The sequence below is a fragment of the Sardina pilchardus genome, chromosome 11, assembly GCF_963854185.1.
Source record: "Sardina pilchardus chromosome 11, fSarPil1.1, whole genome shotgun sequence".
In the NCBI taxonomy this organism is placed as follows: Eukaryota; Metazoa; Chordata; class Actinopteri; order Clupeiformes; family Clupeidae; genus Sardina; species Sardina pilchardus.
In genome coordinates this window covers 14,546,599-14,563,356 of record NC_085004.1, presented here as the reverse complement: position 1 = coordinate 14,563,356, position 16,758 = coordinate 14,546,599, and the positions used below count along the sequence as shown (strand labels likewise).

General features: G+C 44.7%; 1 protein-coding gene across 2 annotated transcripts in view; it reads left to right on the top strand.

Moving 5' to 3' along the window:
* The first annotated feature begins 6,511 nt into the window (after positions 1-6,511).
* arnt2 (aryl-hydrocarbon receptor nuclear translocator 2) overlaps positions 6,512-16,758 on the top strand; it is a 39,971-nt gene continuing 29,724 nt past the window's right edge. Inside the window, exons 1-6 of one of the 2 annotated variants that reach the window (XM_062548791.1) lie at positions 6,512-6,763; positions 10,231-10,345; positions 13,378-13,425; positions 14,544-14,588; positions 15,394-15,607; positions 16,526-16,739. In XM_062548791.1, the coding sequence (XP_062404775.1) occupies positions 6,733-6,763; positions 10,231-10,345; positions 13,378-13,425; positions 14,544-14,588; positions 15,394-15,607; positions 16,526-16,739 (667 nt within the window). In that variant the 5' untranslated portion in view covers positions 6,512-6,732. The remainder of the gene's footprint in view (positions 6,764-10,230; positions 10,346-13,377; positions 13,426-14,543; positions 14,589-15,393; positions 15,608-16,525; positions 16,740-16,758) is intronic. The other variant, XM_062548792.1, reaches the window with a different exon arrangement.

Below are 16,758 nucleotides of genomic sequence, written 5' to 3'. Positions count from 1 at the left end.
ATATCTAATGTACTCATTTTGCACTGGAGATGATTATTGGCTAAACATACAACTATTGCTATTTATGAGCTTTACAGAAGCAAGTCAATACTGGGATGACAATCAAGCAATCACAGAGCAATGCTGATAATCAACAGCTGTGCGAGTCATTGAGCAAAACTGTGTTGGAAGGGCTGCAAGGGCATGCTGTGTGAGTCAATGAACAAAAAGCTGTCAAATCATGAATGCGGTTTCCTCTTTGCGGCTTCCTGTTGTACTGCTACTTGTATTTCACACCAAGTTTGGCGGCAGAGATCTCTCCGAAGCCTGTCAGAGCGGCAGAAGTGTCAGTACACATGTACTGTGCTGTAATCATTTCTAAATAGCCCATTGATCTTGATACAGATCTGTCCTCTTGGTGCCAGAAGATGCTGCGGGCTGCATCCCCCCCCCCCCTCCCCCCACCCCGTGTTCTCCCCTGTGCCGATAGTCTCTCTCCCGGTCTGCCAATTTCTCTCTGACACTAAGAAAAGAGGACATGGAGGAGCCCACTACCACCCCCCCCCCCCCCCCCCCCCCCCCCACACACACACACACACCATCCCCCCGCCCCCCATCCCTCCTCAAGCCATTGCTCTTGCAACTGCATACGCCTCGTTCCTGGCTGAAACCGCACAAAAAAAAAAATCTACACAGCAGTGCTCTGCTGACAGCAAGTTCTATTGACTCCCCAATCTCCATAACTGCCCATCTTTGTCAGCAGTGGGTATTAATAGTGAACAAAGTGCCACGCTAAAGCCCTGGGTGGCCGTCTCAGAGTGAAGCGATACGCCCCCAAATGACTACAGGATCCTCTGATACATTTTTGCTTTGCAGCACAAACTGTAACTCTTTGGGGAGAAAGAACAATTCATTGTGAAAACAATAGGCCATCGCTGTAGCAGTCGTGTGAAAGCATCTCCCTTGTCATTGCTCTGTTAAGATTGATATTGTTTATCACCACATTCACTCTCTAAGGCACAAACTAATAGCTTTAAAGGGATATTCCGCCATTTTTGGAAATACGCTCATTTTCCACCTCCCCTCGAGCAAAACAATCGATATTTACCTTGTTCCCGTTCATCCAGCCATTCTGTGAGTCTGGCGATACAACTTTTAGCTTCAGCCTAGCATAGATCATTGAATCAGATTAGACCATTAGCTTCTCGCCTGCTAGCTTCATGTTTAAAAGTGACTAAGATTTCTGGTAATTTTCTCATTTAAAACGTGTCTCCTCTCAAGTTAGAAAGTGCAATAAGACCAACTGAAAATGAAACCTGGCGTTTTTCTAGGCTGATTTGACATGGAACTACACTCTCATCTGGCGTAATAATCAAGGCAACTTGCACACTACTGGCACTACTACTGCTTGTTGTCTATGGGGACTATTTTCAGATGCTGCGTACGATATCACTACGCTTATGGTACGTTTGCAAGTTGCCTCGATTCTTACGCCAGATGAGAGTGTAGTTCCATGTCAAATCAGCCTAGAAAAACGCCAGGTTTCATTTTCAGTTGGTCTTATTGCACTTTCTAACTTAAGAGGAGACACGTTTTAAATGGGAAAATTACCAGAAATCGTAGTCACTTTTAAACATGAAGCTAGCAGGCGAGAAGCTAATGGTCTAATCCGATTCAATGATCTATGCTAGGCTGAAGCTAAAAGTTGTATCGCCAGACTCACAGAATGGCTGGATGAACGAGAACAAGGTAAATATCGATTGTTTTGCTCGAGGGGAGGTGGAAAATGAGCGTATTTCCAAAAATGGCGGAATATCCCTTTAACATCACATTACTAGACTGGACTGAATGAGTGAATAAATGTGTGAAAACAAATGAGAAAAGAAAAGAAACTCAATAGGTCTGGAGGAGGAACAAATGGAACTGAGATCTATTGCATTTTAGTGGGTCATTTCTCTCAACCCAATTAATTCGCTTTAAGACTTCAGACTGGGAAAATTAACTCCTGAGTGGTTTTGCATGCTTGCCCATTGTATCCCCCTTGCATAAGAATTTTGTGCTCATATGGATATGAGCCAGTTATTGGTGAATATACATTCACATCACATTATTATTCAACTTTTTTGTGTGAAATATTGTTCTGTGATATATTAATATATTTCACTATTGTCTGAGTATTGAGTGATATAAAGCCAAGCGCCTTGAAATATATGACTACAAAGTATTGTGGAATATATTCAGTAGAAAACACTAAGTATACTGGTCTCATCATATTGACAAAAAAATATTAAATGACTCAGATTAGTTGTAGATCAAAAGGGCAAGTACAACTGTTTCTACACTAAATTATTGCTACTTTACATGCATTCAGTGATGTCTTGTGTTTGGAGTTGAACCCAGACTAAAAATCAATCATCCTTTCATCATCCCGACTGCTGTAAACTTTCAGCCCTCAAGCTTATTCACATATAAAACACACAAAAAAAGACAGCGCAAGACTTCACCTCTGCAGCTCCCACTCCATAATCTCTGCTATTAAGGTTTATGTACATGGACTTTGAAAATGTGTCAACGAAACAAATGACCACCACTGTTCCAAAAGAACGAAACACAAGAAAGGCAAGCACTCTGACCACAAAATGAACAGACACAAATCCAAACTCTCTTTCTGTTTCACTTCCCCAGACCAGGCGAGCCGCTCTCGCCTCCCACACAAGTCTGAAAAGAGAGCACCTGCTGGGCTGGGATGGACTTCCATGATGTCCGACTTCCCGCTCCCTTCCCTTCCACATCAAAAGGAACAGCAGCACAGCAAAAGCAACATTCTCACACAGATACACACTCACACACACACACACACACATGCAGAGAGAGAAAGAAAAAGAGTTGTCGGGATGCTTGGCAGAGAGGATCGCTGCATACCTGCTCTCCTCACATGTTGGTGTGCGGAGGGTGGACCGGCTGGCTGGCAGACTGGCGTCTTCCCGACTGGGGCTGCAGGAGCGGAGGCTGGAGCAGGAGGAGCAGCAGGAGCAGGAGCAGGAGTTGAAGGAGCAGGAGGAGCAGGAGCTGGAGCTGAGGAGGGGGTGGGGGGGAGAGCAGCTGCTGCTGCACCGCTCTACCTCTCTCACCCTTGCTGCATCGCCCCGCGTGTGGAGAGCGGAGCCCAGGGCAGCAACAGACTGCCTCCTCCTCCGACTCCACATGCACAAACACACTGGAGAAGAGGGGAAGAGAGAGAGAGGGGGGGGAGGGAGGGAGAGAGAGAGAGAGAGAGAGAGAGATATGAAGTGAGAGAGAAAGGGAGAGGAAGAGGAGAGGGAGAGTAAGGGAGAAAGAGTGAGTGAGAGGGAGAGAGAGAGACAGAGAGAGAGGGAGAAAGGAAGTGAGAGAGAGAGGGAGAGAAAGGGAGGGAGAGAGAATGAGATAGAGAGAGAGGGAGAGAGGGAGGGAGAGAGATGGGATGTGAGAGAGAGAGAGGAGGAGAGAAAGAGAGAGAAAGGGAGAGAGAGACTCGTGCAGCCAGGCACAGCACCACTCTCACGCACACTCAATCACCACCGGCACACTCGCTCTCCAGTCTGCTGCCCGACCTGCTGCCTGCCTAAGTCTCTCTCTCTCTCTCTCTGTGTGTGTGTGTGTGTGTGTGTGTGTGTGTGTGTGTGTGAGAGAGAGAGAGAGTGTGTGCTCATGTCTTTATGCATAGTGTTAGTCTCTGCATCTGTGTCTATGTGCGACTCTACATCCCAGTTTTCTTTTAACGCATATGTATGCATGCATGTATCAAGGTATGCAGGCATCAGCACCAACCTAGTCAAGATAATGGACACATTCCTGCATTTCTGCTCTGGTTTGACCAGAAGAACATAATTTGCACGTCTACATACACACTTCCTCGAGTTTGGCACAATTAAACAGCCTGGTACTTGGTCCATTAAGCACACTGCCCTCCTGACGCTGTCCCCTGCAGTTCCTCGTTATGAGACAATGCAACAGCACAGAGGCTGGAGCGCCCTGACTTCACCCAGACACCACAGCACCAGCATCTTTACGGGCCGCTGCCTTATTGTGAAACACAAAAGGGTTCCGTCCAATTAGACGTCAAAGCGAGAGAGAGTGTCTGGGCCTGGCCCCGGGGGGAGTTGACGTTAATGTGAGTCAACTGGTAGCTCCAATTCTGGTGTGCGTGCCGTGTTCACCCCGGCCTCCTGCATTCTGGATGTTTCTGCTGGAGGTGCTGCTGCCACAGCACTGGGCTACCTGTCCGACAGAGGAAAAACATGCCAGGTCAAGGGCAAACAAGCCCAGCTGTCTGTTTATCGTATAGCTTCAGAACAGGTTGGGCCGTTTGGACCTACAGTACGTGCTGTACTGCTTTCGGATATTCTTGGTTGCAGATACATGTGCGCGCGCTCACACATACACACACACACACACACACACCTACATGTACAAGCATACAATATCCCAATTGTTTAGACAAGCACTTCATGCCCCATTGTATCTAGCCTGTCTAACTGGCCATGTCTTCTGAATGCATTGTTTATTCACCAACAAGATTACTGTGGCTGGTGAAGTACTCATCAGCTGTTGTCCTACCAAACAGCTGTGTCCACTCCACAATGATATAATGGACCACAGCGCTTGCTTCGAGGCTCCTATTCCATGGTGCCTTTTATGTGTGACTGGTGACCCATTTACTCCTATAGAGCTTATTACATCTTATTCTGCTGGACACAAGAGATGTCATAAGAGCCACAAGTGCTCTCTCAAACAGGACAACTCCCGGCGCTTGCTACATATCCGTGCACAAGCGTAGCTCAACACAACACAGCTCTCTTACTTGTCCTTAGGGAATCAATATAATTGACGCTACACAAGGCCCCTTTGATATAAAGTCTGTTTTCATGAGAACGCTACAAAATGCTGTACAGCCTACAGGAAAAGGAAATGGTAAATCCGTGCCATGGATGGCAGAAGGGGGCAGCCTGGATTAACAGATAAATATTCAAGAGGTCAGATTGTGTTATGTCAGATGCTTCTGTTGCATGTCAAATTGGGCCTGTTTGACTGCAGAGTGAGCCCTACCCTGCATCATATAGCCTTCTGGAAAAGACAGAAGAATCTACACAAAATCTTACCAGGTTCATAAGAATGTATGAATGGCTAAACAGCGATTAATAAAATGCAAGAGCACAAAACACAATTATAATTTTAGACACCACAATTTATAATCATTTCATTACAATGAGTGTAGTGAAAAGATTCCATTTTAGTGCAAGTATGATTTTTCCTGTAGAAAGAAAAAAAAATGAGATCAGCGCATTTAGTGATTAATTCGCTCTGAGCACACACACTTGGAGACATTTTAAAACAAATTGTCTTTATACACTTCTACCACTTTTTTTCTGTAGACTTGAGGAATGCCACATTTAGTTTGTGCACATTTGTGTCCACTGAATGGAAAGTAAATAAATGCTTCAGCCCAACTCTTACTCACTAAAGCCAACTTCTTTTTCTGAGAACTACTCATCCTCCAAATAGGAGATATGTTTCCCTTCAAGAAACCCACAATTTCCTACCAAAACTTCTCAAGAGAGTTGCTGAGATTTTCTCTCATTTAAGGAATTATCATCAGTCCATAGCAAATATATTCAGTACATTTGATTCTTATCACTTTTATTAACTGCATTTCTACGCCATGCGTTGGATCTGTCAGTGGTCTGTTGTAAACTAATGGGGTGTGAATAATTTAATGGAACAGGCGCTGTGATGCCCAACTCCCCAAAACAGAGTGAAAGCCAATAAGTAGGCCTACATCCCAATCTCAACTCCATAAAATCTTATGCCTGTAATGTTGTCCAACATGTCAGTATACCTTAAATATGTTATATGAAAAATCATTCTAACACAATAGATCAAAATCATACTATAATCTAGGCCTACTTAAACAATGTATGGCATCTGTTATAATAACTCTCCCTCTAACTTCATGTTGTGGGCTATAATAAAGAAAAGCCTATTAAAGGGATCATACTGTCTGTCAGTTAGGGTCTAAGAACACGAAGAATCAAATTGATGTGACCTATTTGAAGTTCTATTCATAGAATATTTTTGATTGCCACGTGGGCACTGATTAATGAGGAAACCCTCCAGAGATTTTAAGTTAAATTTAACTGACATTATGTCTTCATTTACCTCAGTGAACTTCAACCCTTTATGTTCTATTGCGCATGAAAATATTATTGGAATATTTTATTTAATGGAAAATGACACACTTGATAGTTTCTATGTTCCACACGCAGTTATTCCAATAAGGCGCGTCAATTTATTCTGTTGGCACTGGGCTACTTTTTACAACCGGTCTAATCTGGATAGTGAAACCCACAATTTCCACTGGTTTCAATCACATCCTAGCTCAAATACATGCTTGACTTGCTCCCTATTTGAGTCTAATTTAAAGCTGAGATACAGTATTAATTAATTCAAGTGAACTCTCGCGGTGTTACCCTTCAGACATCTTGCATTTTTCAGTCTGTAAGCTCGAAATTGTAACATACTCCCACGTAAACGAATATAAAATACAAGTTTTCGGTCGACTGTTTTCATGTATCGTTCAGCCTTCATGCATGCAAATGTCCTAGGCAGCTGAATCGAGCTCGCGTGCCAAACACTTGAGTGGATTGTCTTTCCCAGGGCGTCCTGAATTGTGCGTCATTTTCATTTCTGCATTTTGTTTTCCGTCGAGGCAATATGGCAACACCCGCCGCGGTAAATCCATCGGGTAAGTCAGATATTTTTCATCTGGTTACGTACAGCGAAAATATAATTAGAGAGGAATTGGTCACGCGTTGGCATGCAATGTTATTTTCGCGTTAACAAAAGAAACGAGCTTCAGCGCTTATATCGACGTCAGTCACAGCATCCCCTTCCCCCACGTAGCTAGCCGCCTTGCACACAACAGAGGGTTTCGGCTCAAAATTCACCCAGATTTCTGAGGTTAATCATTTCTGTAGTACAACATTAATGTAGCGACAGAATCACACTGCTAAGCGGCATGCATTTGTTACAATTTTCCTCGCGAAATGCAAATTGGATACCGGAAACATTCCTGGTTGCTACGTGCTTGGATTTCATTGATACAATGTAACGTTAGCAAGCTATCCTTAAAACACTGATCCCGTTACTCTCCGGGGACACACAAACTTGAAGATTATTTGCAGTCTTGCTTTTCTCTGATGTATTGGCATGTTCAAATTCATGTTTTACACTAAACAGATTAGGCTACTTCCTCTTGCCTGTTGATTCCATCCATCTTAAAGCTAGAGAGAAAATCTCCAGTGGGCTTTATTTAGGACCAGTGCACTTCGTGCTGGCTTTGGAAAAGGCTTGTGTTACCACATAATCGTCTCAATACGCCTTAGTTATTTGGTGATACATTTAATACAGATGTAGTTAATGTCAGTGGGAGCATTCGGTTTGTCTTCTTTTAAACGTGCGAATTCAGAGCTCACTGTCTCAATAACATTGTGAGGACCATGTTGGCACAAAATCGCCTCAGTACGAGAGCAGGCCATGGCATGTTCAGTTTGACAATATTCATGATGATCTCTCTGGATAATTTTAAGCACTTTAGAGGTCATACGAGAAGCATACTCCTCTATCTGAGCAGGAGATAACTCATACACAGTTGGCTACAGTGTGCAGTCTGAAGCTGACAGGGAACTGACTTTCATGGGACATAAGACAACTAACTGGGTTGGTGTGGTTAGGCTATACTACCATCCATTCCACACAGTATTTCTTTCCTCTGTCAAATCTTAACCAATGGTGTAGTCCACGGTCATGCATCTCTGGGGTGATATGTCCCTGTAGTCTCATTACAAATGTTAATGAAGCAATTATAAATAAATATATAGAGAATGTGTGCGTTATAAGCACCTGGTCCGCATACAAAGTTGCCAGGCGTGGTTTTAGAATGCAAGGGCCATCGTCTGAGGGAGCTTCAGCTGTCAGAAGTCACACTGAAGGGCACTTTGTTTAAGTAGGCTCTCTCGCTAGGCAGAGGACACGGCCAATCTGTGGGCCATCTGGAGCCTAGACTCCCTCGCACACACACATACTCACCGGCAAGAACGCAGAATTTTCAGATTGCATCACGAAAAGATATGATAAGGCCAGGTCCCTTACTTAAGCCAAGGGTGAGCGTTGGTCATTCAACGTGCCACGGTTCAGTTACTGTTTTACCGAACCAGACGACTTTATCAGGAGTGCCAGGGCTTTGTTGAAAACAGGGAGAGGAACGGTTGACACAGTGTGCCATTTCCAAATAAGCACAGCAAAAGTTGAATCATTCAACAGAAATGCCTGCTGATTGCTACACTGCAGTTCAGTTATCAATTAATTCCAGAAACTCAGCTTTTGAAGCGAAATGGCTTTTCATTACATATTGAGGCCTTCTGCGTGGACCCAAGTGCGGTCTGGGTCTGCTGAAGGCGCCTCTGTCAATTGTGACTCATGGTGTTATTCAGAGGCAACCAAGGTATGTAGGCAGGGAGAGTGGAGGCAGCCACCGAGGCTTTGGGAACAGTTTCAGCCTTCACCCATCACATCACATTATACACACACACACACACACACACACACACACACACACACACACACACACACGAATCACAAAGCCATGCTACAGTAGCTCGGCCCATTTTGCAGGAATGTATATAGAGAAAGGTAGGCAGTCAAAAACAGGCAGCTAAGTGCTTTGTGACAAATAAATTGAGATGAGCAGGCTTCTGTGTGTTTTTTTTAATTATTTATTTTTAGTTTAATTCTGAGTTTTAAGGTTGGAATGGTGGACAAGACAGACAGTATCCAATTTGAAGAAAGATGAACATGGGCTCAGCATTTGTCTTTGGTAGCCAATATTGTATGCACCTTCATTAATGGTCAATTTAAAATTCTCATATGGAACACCCAGTGCAATTGGATTCCTGCATTTGCATGCAGAAGTGTTCTTAAAGGAGACGGTCTTTGAATATTGTTTCATACCCGTCTCTTGTATGACTGGAATCCCAGTTGTTAATCAGTTTGTTGAAATCTCCTGCCTCCTTTGCATACGAAATAAATTGCTTTTCAGCCCTCATTAGGGATTCAGCTGAGGGAACAAATGCCGAGGCTGCACAAAGGCTAGTATTTGTTGAAGTAAATTATGATAATGTTCGGATCATGGAAATCTCATGCTGTTTGCTAGAAATGGTAGTTGTCCTATTGAAAATTGCAGCATGTAGCGCACTTAAGCTCATTATTTGCCCCCTCTCCCCCCATGTTAACATAAGTAAGCCGAGTGTAGAGAATGCTGTTAGCAAGGTGGTATGAGAGAGCTAGCCTGTGTACTGCTCGTGGAGGTATTCTGGGAAATCTTTCTGTGGTCGGGTCTAATTGGGGAAAGCGTTCCTGCAGCATGCTCCCGAGGGAATGGCATTTATCATACCGCATACAAAATGACATAGATTTGTTTCCAATGTTTGCAAACACGCTGACATTAAAGCAGCGCGCCACTGAAGCTGTTGCTACGGCAGTCTCAGGTGGCCAAACAGCTTTCCTAGGACTTGATGGAATGGTAAATTGCCTGGGGTTATTAAGACTGCCTACGAATGCCGAGCTAACTGCTGGAAGAGTAAAAGAAACAACCTTGGACTTGTCAGAGATGTGATTGAAAAGGAGAAGCCCTGTCCAACTTCCACTACACCCCCACACCCCCACACCCCCACCCCCAATCAAACCCCAATGCACTGATTAATGAGTTTGACCTCAAAGGCTTTAATCTGTTAGCGCAGCTACGGATCAGTCCATCTCCCTAAAGTCATCCCTCACATTAACTTCCTCCGTGCACTTGCGTTACTGTAACCCACATTCTGTGCAGCTGAAATCTGTAGGGCCACGGAAGGCTCAGGCAGCTCCTCATAAATATATAAACAAGACGAGCTCGTCTTCGCAGGGAATCATCAGTGCAGGTTGTTTTCATCCCTAGCGCTGTGATCAGAGGTGAATCGCATACTGTAACAGGATCAAATATTAACACAGGAGCTCCAGCGGGAGATCTACGCGGGTTTGTTTAGCCTATCCATGGCAGGCTGGATGTAGAGGCGTTGGAGGGAGGGAGAGGGAGAGGGAGGGAGGCAAGGCTGGCGTGAGATGAACTGTGGATGTGACTGTGTGCTTTTTCTTGTTGTTGTTGTTTGTGACCTGCAGAAATGGGCACAGATCTCCCAGGGCCGGTGGCGATGCCTGGTGCAGTGGTGGGCGCGGGCCAGGTCAGAATGGCTGGATCCATGCCGGGCAGAGGAGGCAAGAGAAGATCGGGCGGGTGAGTACAATACACACACACACACACACACACACACACACACACACACGGAGTCTTCCACCACAACCTCCACCAAACTGACTGTAGGCCACTGCTGCTCTCCTGAGGCCCAAACCAAACACTTCAGCACCTGATTCAACAAGCGCTCTGATTGTGCCTGTTTGAGTTGTGCTCTGGGAGACTGTGCTGGGTCCAAGGCAGCTGCCGTGGAGAGACTGCCCAGCGATCAGGCCTCGAGCACTGGGTGGGACTCACTCGCTGATGTTATGTTTTCTGGTTCTACTTTAGTCCTCTCGTATTTACACAATAGGCACACGGCTAGATGGAAGTCTCGCCTTTGTTTAGGCTCGTGCTGTCACGTTGTTTTGACATCAGGCTGTGTTTTGGGTTGAGATCACTATGTGTGACTTGGTGATAGTTGAATGGAAACATTTGAATCAGCGGAGAGGATCTCTGGAGAGATAAGAGACAAGTTGCCAAAACTTACTTCAAGTCTGAATGTAACTTGCAGACCACAAAGCATCAGATAAATAGAGAGAGAAATGGTCTGTGGTCACGGCAGATGGCATGGGGACAGGAGTTGGGAGGGTGTTTTAAGAGCATGTACAACATCAAGTGACTCAGGACGTAGACCTCAGAAGATTGGATTGGCATGTCATAATGGGAGTCCGTCTTACTTGTCACTTTCTGTTGTTGAAAGAAAGCCCCACGACACAGGGAAGGGTTAGTTTGATTATATATATTTTGTATTCCGAATTTGAGCGTGTTGGAATGAGAGGCTTTGTTGACTTTGGTCAGAATTTAATGAGGTAGCTTTTCTGCCAAACTCCAGAGTCGGACAGCATTTGGCTGCAGAATCAGTGGATTCAATTTCAGCCTTGTTTGAGTCTTATTTGACTTTCTAAACAGGCATGGTATTTTCTCTTATTCTTAGCCAGTATGTAGCACAAATTGGCAAATATAACTCTCTTTCTAAGAATTATTTCCGCAGTCAGAGAACCTAATGAAAACTTGTGGCGACATTTCAGCTGAATCCACACACTCCTTCTGATGGAATTTGTTTTTCTAATTTGTTATTGGTTATGGATTAACAGGGCTGCTGCAATAAAAGCAAATGGTGCTGCTCTTTTTTTTTTTTAAACGAATCGTCACCAGGCCTTTTAGTGAGGCTGATATTCGCAGACACGCTTTTCATTTATAAATGAGCTCCAAGCCCCTCTGAACTCGTAGCCCAGCGAATGGAAAGGATGGTACTACGTTCAGCTCTCGCACACCCACACCTTTCACTATGGATCTCATCATTCCAGAGACCATTATCGGCCAGCTGGTTAAACTATACATCTCTCCCACTGCCCTTTCGACTGCAACCTATGAGATTTCTTTTTTCTTCTTTTGTAAATAATGACCTCTCTACTACCGAAGAGAGAGGAAGTGTGACTTGGTCAGCCATGATCTCGTGGAATGGAATTGAGTTCTGCCAGAGTAGACACACACCAAGGGTTGTCTGTGTCTGGCTTTTCGTTACACAATCAAAGGTTGTTTTACCTGTAACTGGTTCTTCATGATCAAAGCAGTGTGCAAAGTGGTGATCAGTGAAAGCACTTGAACATGTCAAGTGATTTGAGTCAAACTGACTCCTCAGTTTGAAAATGTTGATGAGAGGAGGTGAGAAATTGCATCAGAGATCAAGCAGGGAATTGACATGATTGAGTGATTTTAAGGATTATGCAGAAGGAAGAGCGTCTAGTATGACTTGCCACATTTAGTAGAACTGGGCTTCCAGTTCTAGCAAAACTGGCTCTGATTAGGGGACAGAAGGGATCTTCTGGACGTCAAGCAGCTTCATGCAAAAGAGACAGAAAGCTCAACCCAGTCCTCTGGCATGGTATTTGAATTCTATGAATACATCTGTTATGAGAGAAATATTATAGGAGCAGGGAGGATTTGATCAAAATGCTGGGAGAAGAAAGTTCCCTTTGGTGTAGTTGCCCAGCTAAGCCCGTAATCTTGTGTTGAGGCACACCCTGATTCAGAGCCAGATGAAATAATTTCTGCTATATTTGGAATGAAGAGAAAATGCTGCAACTATGAACGATCAAATACACACGCATGCATGCACGTACGTGCACACACACACACACACACACACACACACACACACACACACAGACACACAGACACACAGACACACACGCACACATGCACACTAAGTATTCATGCACATTAGACAAATTGTACTAAATCAAAATGTTTTTTCCCAACAGTGCAATTAAAAAAAAAAATGCAAAATGAAAAGCCAGACAGTGTTTATATTATGTAAATTGATATTATTGAATTTATAAATAATACATATTATTCATGGAAAAGCATACATGTCTCTCTCCCCCCCCCCCCCCCCAGAAGTCTAGCTTAGTTAACCCAACTCACCGTTCTCTCCCGGCGGAGGCTGCCGATATTTAGGAATACAAAGCTAGTGCTCACCACCCAAAGGCATTTAAGTGGAAAAGCATTTGGCAGCTTTTGCTGGTTGGATTTAGTTTCCCCAGCCCTGGCTTGGTTTGGTGACTGGATTTTTAGTCCAAATTGGCTTCCTGGTTAAATCCACTGTACGGGGGGCAGCATGGTATAAACCCTTGCCTGAAATGACACTGATAGTTCAACATGCTAAATGCTTTTCCTTGCTAGCTAACTAATCTGCCTCCATTCCGCTGCACAGGAATACATTTTTTCTTGTTGTCTATGCAGGAAATATTGAGCATAAACAAAGTGGTGTGAGTCTGCACACAGTATTGATTGCTGTTCATATTAATGGCCTCTTGGATCATTGCTACCTGCTGTTTTAGTATCTCTACTCGCAGGAGATATTTTAAACAAGCAGCCCCACTGTTATTGTTTTCATGATTTGAAATAATGTAACGCTTTGGGTGGTGATGTGATCAGCATTTTAAAACACTTGTGTGTGAGAGGAGTGGGCCGTGAAGCGTGGAGCGTGGAGCTAAATGTGCTTTGCTTTTATCACAACTGCTCCACAGAATGGACTTTGAAGATGAGGACGGAGAAGGACCCAGCAAATTCTCAAGGTGAGGAGAGGGTCTCCATGCATGTGGATCTCCTCCACAAGATGACTGTATGCTGCAGACGTGTTATCACTGTGATGTGGTGTTTGTAAGGGATTAGTCATTAGGATTAGGGATTAGTACATTTCTGTTCGTGCAAATTAGACATATAGAAGCTTTCCAGAATCTGTGTGTTTTATGGATATATCAGCTGATGACCTCCATTGTGCCATCTCAACATTTGTCTGAGATTTCTGAGATTTTTCAGTCATTATTTGCTGCATTCTGTCCTTCAACTTGACATCTGCTTGGTGCTGTGCCATCTCAAACATTCATCATATTTTGTTTTCTCTTTAGCATGATGTTTCCGTTTTTTAATTCATGTTTTCTTTGAAGGACCCGCATCCCCTTTAATCCCCCTGCCAGCAAAGTCTGTTTCTTTTAACTTGAGGCACGGCAGTGAAGTGAAGACAGTGCCCTCTGTTGGAGAAACGAAGAAGCACACCTCACTTTTTTCCCTGCCCCCCTCCAGGGTGAAATCTTACTGATAAACACTGATGTATATTGATCTGGACACGCTTTCGTGACCTGCAAGAATTATGGATCACAGTGTATTACCCTCTCTGGCAAAGTAGTGCCTGAAGTCTTACAATGGTTTTGACCAACCACATATGTTCTAGTCTTCCTGCCCTCTTAGGTCTCCATGGTAACCTGTGGATCCCCTCCTGCCAAAAGCTAGTGCCAGGTAGCGAGGGGCAGCTTGGCTTGCACACATATAAGCCTACTCACTGAAAGAATGAAACAAAACTAAGACTATTACTTTGCCCGCAACAAGCACCGTATGCTTCAAGCACAATCAGAGGTGGATGCAGACACATTTTCCATAGCATGTTATTATCTCATGTTCGATCATTCATCCTTAGTTGAGTCATAACGGTACGATTACGGGAAAAACTCAAAACTCAAAAATGCATTTTGTGTTCATTTCTACACATCAAGCGCTTTTACCAGCTAGCTGACATAGACTCATAAATATCGTGTTCCATACAGATGGCAAGAATGTGATAAAAAAAAAAATCAAGCTGAAATATCTAGTGCGGAAATAAATCATGTGTCTAACAACTCCCTTCTTTTGTTTTCAGGTATGATGATGATGAGATCCCTGCTGACAAAGAGAGATATGCCAGGTAGGGCTATCTTGTGATGGACGCAGAGGATGGCTAGTGTTTGGGGCACTAGGTGTCTTGGGACACTCTCAGAGGCGCGCTTCAGCAGCCGGGCCATATCTCCCTCTTGTCCTCGCGCTAACCATTCAACTCAAATAGGCTCTGAGAATACAGGAGAAAAAGGAATTCATTACCTCCCACTGAAGCATAGAAATTAAAGGGCGCTTTGAACTGTTCACGAGTGGGGGAAGGAGCATTATCGACATGAAAAGGGCTTTTCTGTCTCTCTTCTGTCGTTGCCGGTGCTTATGCTCTTTAAAATTGTAGCACTATGGTCAGGGTGACTTTCAAGATTTCCAATCCTCTTTGTGGAAAAGAATTGAGCGAGAGGACCGCTCGCGGCCCCGTTCTATTTCTCATCTCCCGAGCAAGTCGTGCATGTTTTGTGAATGGTCTGTTTGTGTCCCCCGGTCCAGTGCATATTGACAAATGTAATGAATGTACTTATATTTCTGTGTTTATATCCTCAGAGAATTGCACACAATACCACAGAAGCAAGACAATACCCCCCCCCCCCCCCCCCCCCCCTTCCCTCTTCTCAAAAGCGATAATATTTAGCCGGTTTATTGTCAGAGTTTATTGCTCACTTTTAGTGACTTGTCGTAAAAAAAAAGTTTAAGAAACTCAGATATTCCAGACGAGGGGTAGGTGTTATCTTCGGTGTTAGCTTAGCTGTCCCAGTGAGTATACAGCAGCAGCCTATGCGGGCGTCCGCGGAGCAGCACGGCAGTAACGGCCTGCACCTGCCCTTGTCCCATTCGCGCAGGGAAAACCACAGTGAGATCGAGCGGCGCAGACGCAACAAGATGACCCAGTACATCACCGAGCTGTCGGACATGGTGCCCACCTGCAGTGCGCTGGCGCGCAAGCCCGACAAGCTGACCATCCTGCGCATGGCCGTGTCCCACATGAAGTCCATGAGAGGCACCGGGAACACCTCCACCGACGGAGCCTACAAGCCCTCCTTCCTCACCGAACAGGTAATCATGATGATGATGATGATGATGATGATGATGATGATGATGATGATGACGATGGTGATGATGACGATGGTGATGGTGCTGATGAAGAGCAGAGGTGGAAAAGTCCAGCTTCAGAGAGTAAAAATCCAACCATGTAATGGATCTAGCTGTGCACTTAACACAAGTGATCTCATTAATTAGCTGCTCTACCTGGCTGAACAATTGTGCTAATTAGAATCAGCTGGTTTAAGTGAATGGTTGGCACAGATATGTGGTTGGACGTTTACTTTCTGAAACTGGACTTTTCCACCTCTGATGTGTGAGGTGTTATTCTCATGACATTATTATGTCTTTGGCTGTGGCAGAGTGGCTATGCTCGACGCCGTGCTGTATAAGTGTACTTATTTTTACCATTTGCAATTCTAATGTCTGTTTAGTATGAATAGAAAAAGGAGCGGGTAGAGAGGAGATGAGTCACGACTGCACCTGACACTGTGGCGCACGAGCCTACTTATTTGACCATTTGCACATTCGGATGTCTATTTATTATGAATAGATAAAGGCGAGGCTGTGATCAGCTGCTAAAGTGCTTCGTCTGAGGGCATATGAATACAGACACTAAACCCCAGAGGCTTTTAACTCGCACGGAACAAAACAGAACCACATCATCTAATCCTTATGCACTCGCCCTATCTGATGGCAATCGTTTAAAAATAGGTCCGAACTGTGTGTGTGTGTGTTTGTGTGCAAGCTTGTGTGTGCATTCTTGCTTACTTGGTTGTCTGTGTATGCATCGACTTGATGCGGCGTCTAGTCCAAAGAACACTTACCTGTGGCGCCCAGGGACTTAACATAAACATAAATGAAAACAGAACATTAGGGTGTGATGTTATCTTCGAGGTCAGTCCTGAGTCTGTGTGATTCTGCGCTCTGCAGGAGCTGAAGCACCTGATCCTGGAGGCGGCCGACGGCTTCCTGTTTGTCGTGGCGGCCGAGACGGGGCGGGTCATCTACGTGTCGGACTCGGTGACGCCCGTGCTGAACCATCCCCAGTCCGAGTGGCTGGGCAGCACGCTCTACGAGCAGGTGCACCCCGACGACGTGGACAAGCTCAGGGAGCAGCTCAGCACTTCGGAGAACTCCATGACCGGTGAGAGCTCTGCCCGCCT